This window comes from Thalassophryne amazonica, chromosome 17, assembly GCF_902500255.1.
Source record: "Thalassophryne amazonica chromosome 17, fThaAma1.1, whole genome shotgun sequence".
NCBI classification, from domain to species: domain Eukaryota; kingdom Metazoa; phylum Chordata; class Actinopteri; order Batrachoidiformes; family Batrachoididae; genus Thalassophryne; species Thalassophryne amazonica.
In genome coordinates, this window is record NC_047119.1 from 1,488,614 (window position 1) to 1,501,860 (window position 13,247).

Consider the following 13,247-nt stretch of genomic DNA (forward strand, 5'->3'; position numbering starts at 1 on the left):
TCTTCAAGACAGCCCATCACCAAGCACATATTTAGACAGTACCGGCTACTGGGAAAAGGTGGTTTTGGAGAGGTAAGCTCACAGCACGCACACGCACGCACGCACACACACACACACACACACACACACACACACACACACACACACACACACACACACACAGATATATATACTACGAAGTATATACTTACTACGAAGCTATGCTGTTGGAACACGTGCAGAATGTGTCTTGGCATTGTCTTGCTGAAATAAGCAGGGACGTCCCTGAAAAAGACGTTGCTTGGATGGCAGCATGTGTTGCTCCAAAACCTGGATGTACCTTTCAGCATTGATGGTGCCATCACAGATGTGTAAGTTGTCCATGCCATGGGCACTAACACACCGCCATACCATCACAGATGCTGGCTTTTGAACTTTGCGCTGGTAACAATCTCGATGGTCTTTTTCCTCTTTTGTCCAGAGGACACGACATCCACGATTTCGAAAAACAATTTGAAATATGGACTCATCAGACCACAGCACACGTTTTCACTTTGTGTCTGTCCATTTCAAATGAGCTCAGGCCCAGAGAAGGCGGCTGCGTTTCTGGATGTTGTTGATGTTTGGCTTTCACTTTGCATGGTAGAGTTTTAACTTGCACTTGTAGATGTAGTGACGAACTGTGTTAACTGATAATGGTTTTCTGAAGTGTTCCTGAGCCCACGAAGTAAGATCCTTTACAGAATGATGTCGGTTTTTAATGCAGTGCCGCCTGAGGGATCGAAGGTCACGGACATTCAATGTTGGTTTTCGGCCTTGTCGCTTACATGTAGAAAGTTCTCCAGATTCTATGAACCTTTTGATTATATACTGGACTGTAGATGATGGAATCCCTAAATTCCTTGCAATTGAATGTTGAGAAACATTGTTCTTAAACTGTTGGACTATTTTTTCACGCAGCTGTTCACAAAGTGGTGATCCTCATTACATTAAACATTAAATATCTTGTCTTTGTGGTGTATTCAACTGAATATAGGTTGAAGAGGATTTGCAAATCATTGTATTCTGTTTTTATTTACGTCCCAACATCCCAACTTCGTTGGAATTGGGGTTGTATATATATTCCTGATGGAGTGGTGCAGAGGATTTTCTTAAAAAGAAGACCTGAAAGTTCAGCTAATTTGGTCATATTGTACAGCCGTACTGTCAGCTAGCTGAAAAGTTTGAATATGAATTTACATCTACATTTAAAAAAAAAAAAATGTTTAAAGTGGCAGGGGGTTAGGAGGGCTGTAGTTAGGGGGCCTGGGGAGCTAAGCCCCCCAGAAGCTGAAGATTTTTAGCCATGCTCATGCTCTCCAGAAGCATTTATTGAAAAAAGCCTGAAAGACCTAAAGGACACGGTGAGATGCTGAAGAGCTTCACTCTTTCGTGTCTGTGACATTTACATATTACATTTAGCAGATTTTGTCCATTTTATACATATAAGGGATTGTGATTATAATGGACAAAATTTGCTGATCCACCTGAATCCATTATATGTGAGTTTTACTGGATTAGTAAAGTTACTATTTAGGTCTTCCATCTGTGCCTCTGCAGGAAAGCAGATAGAGACAAAACTTGTAGATGTCACAATGATTTTTATGGCAAAGTTCAGCTTTAAAATAATGTAATCTGATTACCAGCTATAGTAACTTATCAAAAACCTACAGCTCATGCACATTCAGAGTCATTAGTTTCATTAATCTGCAGATGTTTAGAAATGGCTCCAAGAGACCTTCCCAACTTGTTTAAATCTACAGTTCTTCTTAGACCCTCCTGAGTTATTTGGTCGAGTCTTGTCAGTCCAGTGAGTGCTGTCAACACATACTCTTTTTATGCTGGTAAACTGCAGGTCATAGTTAATCATGACTCATCGACCTTGTAGGACCTTCAGTGATAAGTTTTAGTATCAGGCTCATTAAAGATATGTATATATTTGAGTCTGTATGTATAATTTTAACCCTGTGTGGATTAGAGATCCAAAAAAAAAAACATTCAAACTTGTGCAACAAAAATCTTGTTTTTTAAAGTCATAATGATGTATTCCATACAATTACTCCATTCTAAAAAAAAAGAACAGTTCAACAACATCATTAACAGGCCAAAATGACCATGTGGTTCATGTCCACGATGAGTGCATGTAAACGTCCCACCACAACTGTAGATGGTTACTTTTGAGAGCTGAGGATGGATCAGTTGTCTCCCTGGGTGGTTGCCTTCCTGGACCCAAGGCGGTTTTGTGGCGGGTGATGTGGTAATGCATCCGTCGCTCCAGAGCTGACCCAGATGTGACCCAACTATACTTAGATTTGTCTCTCGCAGGGTTGTAGCTAGTGCAAACTTGTCTTACGGCCCGTTACGCTGTAATTTTGGACCGTTACGCTTATTTTCAATACCGCGTAAGCATGGGTTATTCCTTGACGCATCAGCTACTCAGGTCAGTGCATGCTGATTTTCTTGTAACAAACCGTTTTATCCCTGGCATCATACCAGCATCGAAACAACAACAAAGGCACGTGTAGTATCACATCGTATTTCAGACCAGTTTCGCAGAGGAAATCAGACAGTCCCACTCTGAATCTGATGGTGACCAAGCTGGCGAGCCTGGTCACGACGACGGGCCGTATCGGGAGAAAATCAGCGGGCCTGATGGTGAGGAAGCCGGCAGGGATCGCGAGGAAACGAGCGTGACTGATCGCAAGAAAACCAGGGGGCCGAATTTGGAGAAAACCGGCAGGCCTGACTGTGAGGGGACCGACGAAGGTGAGGCGGCAGGTCCTTGTAAACAAAAGGCCAATCCAGCTGAAGCAAAGACTGACCCCAAAAAACGGAAATCGGGCATCGATCCAAAATGGAAGGAAGACTTTAAGTGGATGGAAGCTTCGCCTAATGGAGCAGGACGCCATCATATACAATGGATTGGGACCAAGCTTTACTAAATTATAAATAACTTTTTAATGACTTCTTAATTTATTTATTTATTGCTGAAAAGTTAACTCTGCGGACTTTCGAGCCAGCATCCGCCATCTTGGTACTCCCCATAGAAGCTGTGTGATGATGTGTGGAAAGTGAGTGTCCAATCGGAATTGGTTCACCGTCACATGGTTTTCCAAAATTCAATCAATCCAAAGATTGTTTTGAGTGGCCATTGGTTAATTTTATTAGCAAATAATTGACAACTTGAAATTCTTTCTTGTAAATGTGTACGGTTATAACAACACTAAGGACAATAAACGCTTATTAGAAGAACTAACTTTACACCTGGATGATCTCAAACTAGCGTACTCTGTTGAGAATATAATAATAGGCAGTGACCTCAGTTTGGTTAATGATGATTTCCTGGATAAATATCCCTCTAAATTCCTTTCAAATCATCTTAATGTGATATTTAATAACTTTTGTAATGATTTATGTCTCACTGATGCCTGGAGATACCTCAGTCCTGGAGTAACTCAATTTTCATGGTTTAGTTCTAACTATAATTCAAAATCTAGAATCGACAATTGGTTAGTATCAAATAATTTACTATGTTATGATATAAATTCAAGTATTTCTGCGGCTCCTTTAACTGATCATTGCATAATTTTCTTACAGATTGGCTCAAAAAACAGAAACCCCTCGAATAAATATTGGAAATTTAATTCAAGTCTGCTCAAAAATGAGGAATATTGTAAAATGATAATAGCACTTATAAATGACATTAAATGTAATGAAGAACTTGTAACGCCGATCAGAAAATGTGACTTTCTCAAGTTTAAAATACATGAAGCTTCTATTTTTAGCAAAAAATTGAAAAAAGATCTTGAAAAAAGGAAACAGACATAATAAACCAGTTAAACATTCACTGTAACAAACCCACTCTTGATGAAGATGACAAACAAATGATTTTAAGTTACAGTCCAATCTAGATGAAATCTACCGTCATAAAGCCCAAGGGGCTTTCATTAGATCTCGTGCAAAGTGGATAGAAGGAGAGAAAAATTCATCTTATTTTTGTGGGTTGGAAAAAAGTAGACAAGAGAAAAATAACCTGAAATCATTGTTAATTAGTAATAAAGAAATTACAGATGATAAGCTAATCGCCAATGAAATATACAAATATTATAGTAGCCTTTATTGCTCAAAATTTTCAAAAACAGAGTGTGAGGCTTTTCTAAAAGATATTGGTCAGGATATTCCAAAAATTGATGACATTTATAAAGAAACTTGTGATATAGATGAACTTGATGCCGTGATTGGCCGTTTGTCCCCAAACAAAGCTCCTGGATCAGACGGTCTTACAGGAAATTTCTATAAACATTTTTGGATCAATATTAAGGAATTACTTTATAATGTATTTTTAGAAATATTTGATACCTGTTCACTCCCAATTACAATGAGACATGGTGTAATTATCTCTATTCCAAAACCAAACAAAGATCCTAGAATGATAGAGAATCGTAGACCTGTCACTCTTAGAAACTCTGACTACAAATTTTTAACTTACATTTTTGCCACTCGGCTGCAGTCAGGGCTTTCAAATATAATTGCAGACACACAATCTGGTTTCTTGAAGGGTAGGTCTATACATAACAATATAAGACTGGTCATGGACTTAATTAATGTGTTGGCATCAGAATTTTGGCTCTCTGTTGGGACTGTTTACACAGAGACTGCTACCTGCTGCTTTGGACTTGAATTAACAGTCTTTTTCAAGACTTTTTTACCTTTTACTTTTTTTTTTTTTTTTACTTTTTTACTGTGCTCCAACGCCTAAGGAAGACCTCTAACGGTCGAAACATCGTGACGGAGCACTTTTATCAGCTAACTTTCATCAGCGTTAGCAAGCTAGTTAGCTTGCCAACGCTTTCGTTTTATTTTTTTTTATTTTATTTATTTTATTTTTTTTCTCTTTTAGCACTGTTTGTCGTGCGTTATCTGTGCTGCTCCACAGCGTGTTTAGTTGATTTTATTTTATTTTAGCACCGTTGTCGTGCGTTCGCTGTTGTCGGTGCATTCGCTGTTGTCGTGCGTTATCTGTGCTGCTTCATGGCCTGTTGGTGCCTTGATTGGGGCACTCCTTCTGCTGAATCACCTTTAAATTATTTACACATTATTCACTTTGTGTGTTTTAGGAATCCGCTAGCTTAGCGTAGCTACTACCTCTAGCCGATTTAGCATGGCGGCTTCTCCTGTCTCTCCCGCACTTTTCTGCTCTGGGTGTGAAATGTTTAGTTATTCCTCGGCCTCCTTTAGCAGTAACGGTACTTGTAATAAGTGTAGCTTATTCGTAGCTTTGGAGGCCAGGCTGGGCGAATTGGAGACTCGGCTCCGCACCGTTGAAAATTCTACAGCTAGCCAGGCCCCTGTAGTCGGTGCGGACCAAGGTAGCTTAGCCGCCGCTAGTTCCCCCCCTGGCAGATCCCGGGCAGTCGGGAAAGCAGGCTGATGGGTGACTGTGAGGAGGAAGCGTAGCCCTAAACAGAAGCCCCGTGTACACCGCCAACCCGTTCACATCTCTAACCGTTTTTCCCCACTCGACGACACAATCGCCGAGATCAAACTCTGGTTATTGGCGACTCTGTTTTGAGAAATGTGAAGTTAGCGACACCAGCAACCATTGTCAATTGTCTTCCGGGGGCCAGAGCAGGCGACATCGAAGGACATTTGAAATTGCTGGCTAAGGCTAAGCGTAAATTTGGTAAGATTGTAATTCACGTCGGCAGTAATGACACTCGGTTACGCCAATCGGAGGTCACTAAAATTAACATTGAATCGGTGTGTAACTTTGCAAAAACAATGTCGGACTCTGTGTTTTCTCTGGGCCCCTCCCCAATCAGACCGGGAGTGACATGTTTAGCCGCATGTTCTCCTTGAATTGCTGGCTGTCTGAGTGGTGTCCAAAAAATGAGGTGGGCTTCATTGATAATTGGCAAAGCTTCTGGGGAAAACCTGGTCTTGTTAGGAGAGACGGCATCCATCCCACTTTAGATGGAGCAGCTCTCATTTCTAGAAATCTGGCCAATTTTCTTGGATCCTCCAAACTGTGACTGTCCAGTGTTGGGACCAGGAGGCAGAGTTGTAGTCTTACACACCTCTCTGCAGCTTCTCTCCCCCTGCCATCCCCTCATTACCCCATCCCCGTAGAGACGGTGCCTGCTCCCAGACCACCAATAACTAGCAAAAATCTATTTAAGCATAAAAATTCAAAAAGAAAAAATAATATAGCACCTTCAACTGCACCACAGACTAAAACAGTTAAATGTGGTCTATTAAACATTAGGTCTCTTTCTTCTAAGTCCCTGTTGGTAAATGATATAATAATTGATAACGTATTGATTTATTCTGCCTAACAGAAACCTGGTTACAGCAGGATGAATATGTTAGTTTAAATGAGTCAAACACCCCCGAGTCACACTAACTGTCAGAATGCTCGTAGCACGGGCCGGGGCGGAGGATTAGCAGCAATCTCCATTCCAGCTTATTAATTAATCAAAAACCCAGGACAGAGCTTTAATTCATTTGAAAGCTTGTCTCTTAGTCTTGTCCATCCAAATTGGAAGTCCCAAAAACCAGTTTTATTTGTTATTATCTATCGTTCCACCTGGTCGTTACTGTGAGTTTCTCTGTGAATTTTCAGACCTTTTGTCTGACTTGTGCTTAGCTCAGATAAGATAATTATAGTGGGCGATTTTCAACATCCACACAAATGCTGAGAATGACAGCCTCAACACTGCATTTAATCTATTATTAGGACTCTATTGGCTTTGCTCCAAAAAGTAAATGAGTCCACCCACCACTTTAATCATATCTTAGATCTTGTTCTGACTTATGGTATGGAAATAGAAGACTTACAGTATTCCCTGAAAACTCCCTTCTGTCTGATCATTTCTTAATAACATTACATTACTTTGATGGACTACCCTGCAGTGCGGGAATAAGTTTATACACTAGAAGTCTTTCAGAAGGCCGCTGTAACTAGTTTTAAGGATATGATTCCTTCGTTATGTTCTCTAATGTCATATACCAACACAGAGCAGAGTAGCTACCTAAACTCGGTAAGGGATGTCTTAGAGTATCTCGTCAATAGTTTTACATCCTCTTTGAAGACAACTTTGGATGCTGTAGCTCCTCTGAAAAAGAGAGCTTTAAATCAGAAGTGTCTGACTCCGTGGTATAACTCACAAACTCGTAGCTTAAAGCAGATAACCCGTAAGTTGGAGAGGAAATGGCGTCTCACTAATTAGAAGATCTTCACTTAGCCTGGAAAAAGAGTTTGTTGCTCTATAAAAAAGCCCTCCGTAAAGCTAGGACATCTTTCTACTCATCACTAATTGAAGAAAATAAGAATAACCTCAGGTTTCTTTTCAGCACTGTAGCTAAGCTGACAAAGAGTCAGAGCTCTATTGAGCTGAGTATTCCATTAACTTTAACTAGTAATGACTTCATGACTTTCTTTGCTAACAAAATTTTGACTATTAGAGAAAAAATTACTCATAACCATCCCAAAGATGTATCGTTATCTTTGGCTGCTTTCAGTGATGCCGGTATTTGGTTAGACTCTTTCTCTCCGATTGTTCTGTCTGAGTTATTTTCATTGGTTGCTTCGTCCAAACCATCAACATGCTTATTAGACCCCATTCCTGCCAGGCTGCTCAAGGAAGCCCTACCATTATTTAATGCTTCAATCTTAAATATGATCAATCTATCTTTGTTAGTTGGTTATGTACCACAGGCTTTTAAGGTGGCAGTAATTAAACCATTACTTAAAAAGCCATCACTTGACCCAGCTATCTTAGCTAATTATAGGCCAATTTCCAACCTTCCTTTTCTCTCAAAGATTCTTGAGAGGGTAGTTGTAAAACAGCTAACTGATCACCTGCAGAGGAATGGTCTATTTGAAGAGTTTCAGTCAGGTTTTAGAATTCATCATAGTACAGAAACAGCATTAGTGAAGGTTACAAATGATCTTCTTATGGCTTCGGACAGTGGACTTATCTCTGTGCTTGTTCTGTTGGACCTCAGTGCTGCTTTTGATACTGTTGACCATAAAATTTTATTACAGAGATTAGAGCATGTCATAGGTATTAAAGGCACTGCGCTGCGGTGGTTTGAATCATATTTGTCTAATAGATTACAGTTTGTTCATGTAAATGGGGAATCTTCTTCACAGACTAAAGTTATTATGGAGTTCCACAAGGTTCTGTGCTAGGACCAATTTTATTCACTTTATACATGCTTCCCTTAGGCAGTATTATTAGACGGTATTGCTTAAATTTTCATTGTTACGCAGATGATACCCAGCTTTATCTATCCATGAAGCCAGAGGATACACACCAATTAGCTAAACTGCAGGATTGTCTTACAGACATAAAGACATGGATGACCTCTAATTTCCTGCTTTTAAACTCAGATAAAACTGAAGTTATTGTACTTGGCCCCACAAATCTTAGAAGCATGGTGTCTAACCAGATCGTTACTCTGGATGGCATTTCCCTGATCTCTAGTAATACTGTGAGAAATCTTGGAGTCATTTTTGATCAGGATATGTCATTCAAAGCGCATATTAAACAAATATGTAGGACTGCCTTTTTGCATTTACGCAATATCTCTAAAATCAGAAAAGTCTTGTCTCAGAGTGATGCTGAAAAACTAATTCATGCATTTATTTCCTCTAGGCTGGACTATTGTAATTCATTATTATCAGGTTGTCCTAAAAGTTCCCTAAAAAGCCTTCAGTTGGTTCAGAATGCTGCAGCTAGAGTACTGACGGGGACTAGCAGGAGAGAGCATATCTCACCCGTGTTGGCCTCTCTTCATTGGCTTCCTGTTAATTCTAGAATAGAATTTAAAATTCTTCTTCTTACTTATAAGGTTTTGAATAATCAGGTCCCATCTTATCTTAGGGACCTTGTAGTACCATATCACCCCAATAGAGCGCTTCGCTCTCAGACTGCAGGCTTACTTGTAGTTCCTAGGGTTTGTAAGAGTAGAATGGGAGGCAGAGCCTTCAGCTTTCAGGCTCCTCTCCTGTGGAACCAGCTCCCAATTCAGATCAGGGAGACAGACACCCTCTCTACTTTTAAGATTAGGCTTAAAACTTTCCTTTTCGCTAAGGCTTATAGTTGGGGCTGGATCAGGTGACCCTGAACCATCCCTTAGTTATGCTGCTATAGACGTAGATTGTGGGGGGTTCCCATGATGCACTGTTTCTTTCTCTTTTTGCTCCGTATGCACCACTCTGCATTTAATCATTAGTGATCGATCTCTGCTCCCCTCCACAGCATGTCTTTTTCCTGGTTTTTTCCCTCAGCCCCAACCAGTCTCAGCAGAAGACTGCCCCTCCCTGAGCCTGGTTCTGCTGGAGGTTTCTTCCTGTTAAAAGGGAGTTTTTCCTTCCCACTGTTGCCAAGTGCTTGCTCATAGGGGGTCGTTTTGACCGTTGGGGTTTTTTATAATTATTGTATGGCCTTACCTTACAATATGGAGCGCCTTGGGGCAACTGTTTGTTGTGATTTGGCGCTATATAAAAAAAAAGTTGATTGATTGAGTTGATTAAATACCGTGACTTCATTCAGGATGGTTTTATTTTCTTTCTGGACTTTTTTAAAGCCTTTGATTCAGTAGAACACCCATTTATTCTTGCTGCACTTGAACGTTTTGGTTTTGGTCCTAAATTTAAAAATCTAATTTGTGGTCTATATAAAAACATAAATAGCTGTGTTCTCCTCTCTAAGGGTTCCACTCCAAGTTTTAATGTAAATGTTGGTATTCCTCAGGGGTGCCCAATTTCGCCATACTTATTCATCTTAGCCGCAGAATTGTTATCCATTCATATTAAAAATTGTAACAATATCCGAAGACTTAATATCCATGGAACAGAAATTGTAATAAGCCAACTAGCTGACGATACAACCTTATTCTTAAAAGATGAAAAACAAATCCCAATTGCTATCCAGGAAATTGAAAAATTCTCCAAAGTTTCATGTCTACATTTAAATCTTAAAAAAAGTGAAATTTTGCCTCTTCACAATACTTCACTAAAAGAAATATGTAATATACCTATTAAGTCAGAGATCAAATACCTACGTGTTCAACTTAGTAAAGACAAAAACATGCCAAACAGTTAATATAGAGCGCAAAATAAAAGAATGTAAAACACAACCGACCACGTGGCTCCAAAGAGACTTATCGATTTTAGGTCGAATATATTTAACAAAAATGGAAAGCTTCTCTAGATGCATTTATCCTCTTTATTCAATAATAATAATAATTTATTAATTTATATAGCGCCAAATCACGAGTAATCGCCTCAAGGCGCTTCACAAGCATTTAAAAGCAGAATAAAATGAAATAAGATTAAAATACAATAAAAATTTAACCATAAAAAATTTAAAGAAGTAAAATACAATAAAACTTTAACCATAAAAAATTAAAAGAAGTAAAATAAATAAAACGTATAAAAAAAGACACACAATAAAATACTAATGATAAAACAGGGAGAAGAGATGTGTCTTCAGCCTGGCTTTAAAAGTCTCCACAGAGTCCGACTGTCGTATCTGAGCAGGCAGATCATTCCACAGAGCTTGAGCGCGGTGATAAAAAGCTCTGTAACCCGCTGACCTTTTCTTCACCCTCGGGACACACAGTAGTCCTGCACCCTGTGAACGCAGAGCCCTTGCTGGCACATAAGACTCAACCAGGCTGGCCAGATAGGGGGGCGCCAGTCCATGAACAATCTTATAGGCCAATAGTAATACCTTAAAATCCGATCTCAAGGAGACCGGAAGCCAGTGAAGGGATTCCAGAACCGGTGTAATATGATCAAACCTTCTGCTTCGCGTCAGAAGTCTGGCAGCAGCATTTTGAACCAGCTGAAGACCCCTGATGCTGGACTGTGGTAAACCAGAAAACAAAGCATTACAATAGTCCAATCTAGAAGAGACAAACGCATGAACCAGAGTCTCAGCATCAGCCATAGACAGGATGGGACGAATCTTTGCTATATTTCTTAAATGAAAGAAAGCAGTCCTCGTAATGTCCCTAATGTGGAGGTCAAAGGACAACGTAGGATCAAAGATTACCCCAAGGTTCCTCACTTTGTCAGTATGATGTATAACACATGAACCTAGGCTAAGCGCCAGCTGATCAAATTGATGCCGATGTCTTGCTGGACCAAGAACCATCATTTCAGTCTTATCAGAGTTCAAAAGTAGAAAGTTTCTAGACATCCAACTTCTCACTGCTGCGAGACAGTCCTGTAAAGATTTTATGTGGACAGGATTTCCAGCAGCTATCGGCATATACAACTGAGTATCATCAGCATAGCAATGAAAAGCAACCCCAAAACGCCGCAAAATGTTCAAGGGGTGCCATATACAGGGAAAAAAGCAGGGGACCCAGAACGGTTCCCTGCGGAACCCGGAACGTCATGCCGTTAAAGTCAGAGGTAGTGTCGTTGCACAAAACACAGTGGGAACGACCAGACAAATAAGACGTCAGCCAAATCCAGAAATTCAAATCCCATTTCTTCTAATTTAACCAAATCAATAAATCAACTGAATTTCAATTTCATATGGCGAAACAAACCACACTATATGAAGAAAAATCATTGTCAAAAATGCTGATGAAGGTGGTCTAAAAGCAATTGACTTACAATGTCTGAATGGAACACTAAAAATAAATTGGCTAAATTCTTGGATCAAAAATTATAACTCCCTATGGTACTGTAATTTAACTTTTTTTAAAAATTAGGGGGTCTAAACATTCTGCTCGTTTGTGACTTTGACATTAATAAGCTTCCTATAACCTTGTCAGAGTTCCACAGACAAATTTTGCACTACTGGAAAATGCTATATGTCCATAACGTTTCTCCACATCTGATAGTAATTTGGAATAACAGATATATACTGAATTGCAACAAATCTTTATTTTACAAAGACTGGTTCAAAAAAAATATTTGGTCAGTTTAACATCTCATGGATGATGAAGGAAACCTCTTAGATTATGAACAATTCTGCATAAAATACGAGGTCTATTGGAAAAGTATCCGACCTTATTATTTTTTTCAAAAACCATATGGATTTGAATCACGTGTGATTACATCAGACATGCTTGAACCCTCGTGGGCATGCGAGAGTTTTTTCACGCCTGTCGGTTACGTCATTCGTGTGAGGAGTCGCCCACCCTCTCGTCGTTTTTTCATGGCTCAGACTGCTGCTTTGTTTGATCAAAATTTTTTCAAAACTGTAAGGCACAACTGAGTGGACACCATTCGATAAATTCAGCTGGTTTTCGGTAAAAAAGTTTAACAGCTGATGAGCGATTTTGGTCTGGTAGTGTCGCCGTAAGGACGGGCCATGGTGCCTGACGGCGATCTGCGCTTCGAGGCGGCAGCGTCTCGCCGTTTCAAGTTGAAAACTTCCACATTTCAGGCTCTGTTGACCCAGTAAGTCGTCAGAGAACAGAAAACTTTCAGAAGAAGTCGGCATGAGGAGTTTATTCGGACATTCCATTGCTAACGGACATTTTGTAATGAAAGAACGTGCGGGCAGAGTCGCATGTCGGGCTGGACCCGACCGCGGGGGGTCGCGGCAGGAAAAACACCTCTGTTGGAAATCTTAACGGGCAAGTTGGAACATGCCCAAGCTGTTAAACAATTTCTCAGTTACTCACTTGTTGAAAGCCATCAAAAGCCGCCTGAATTCTACAAATGGTTTTCAACACGGAGGTGTTTTTCCTGTCGCGGCGCACACTGTTTGCGCGCACGTCTTTCATTAAAAAATGTCCTTAAACAGTGGAATGTCTGAATAAAGTCCTCATGCCGGCCTCTTCTGAATCTTCTCTGTTCTCTCACGACGTCCTGGGTGAATTAAGCCTTAAATTAGGATGTTTTCAGCTCGAAACAGGCCGACGACGGCGCCTGGAAGCGCTGCGCGACGTCCCGCTCCGTGGGAAGTCCTTACAGCGACAGAAACACCCCATAATCTCTCATCAGCTGTTAAACTTTTCACCGAAAACCAGCTTAATTTCTCGAATAGTGTCCACTCGGATATTCCTCACAGGTCCAGAAAAAATGTTGATAAAGCAACGCGCGCCGTCTCGAGCAGCGTGTGAAACAAAGGAATTCAGCCGAGAGGGCGGGACCACATCTCACTCAAGGCCTGCCCACAGGGAAATGACGTCACCGACACGCGTGAAAAAACTCACGCATGTGCACGAGGGTTCAAGCATGATTGGTGTAATCG

The 13,247-nt window shown here is 40.4% G+C and overlaps 1 protein-coding gene across 1 annotated transcript in view; it reads left to right on the plus strand.

Moving 5' to 3' along the window:
* Positions 1-13,247, plus strand: part of LOC117529063 (G protein-coupled receptor kinase 5-like) — a 50,795-nt gene that overhangs the window by 17,373 nt on the left and 20,175 nt on the right. The window contains 1 exon segment of the mRNA XM_034191764.1: positions 9-72. Within this exon segment, the coding sequence (XP_034047655.1) occupies positions 9-72 (64 nt within the window).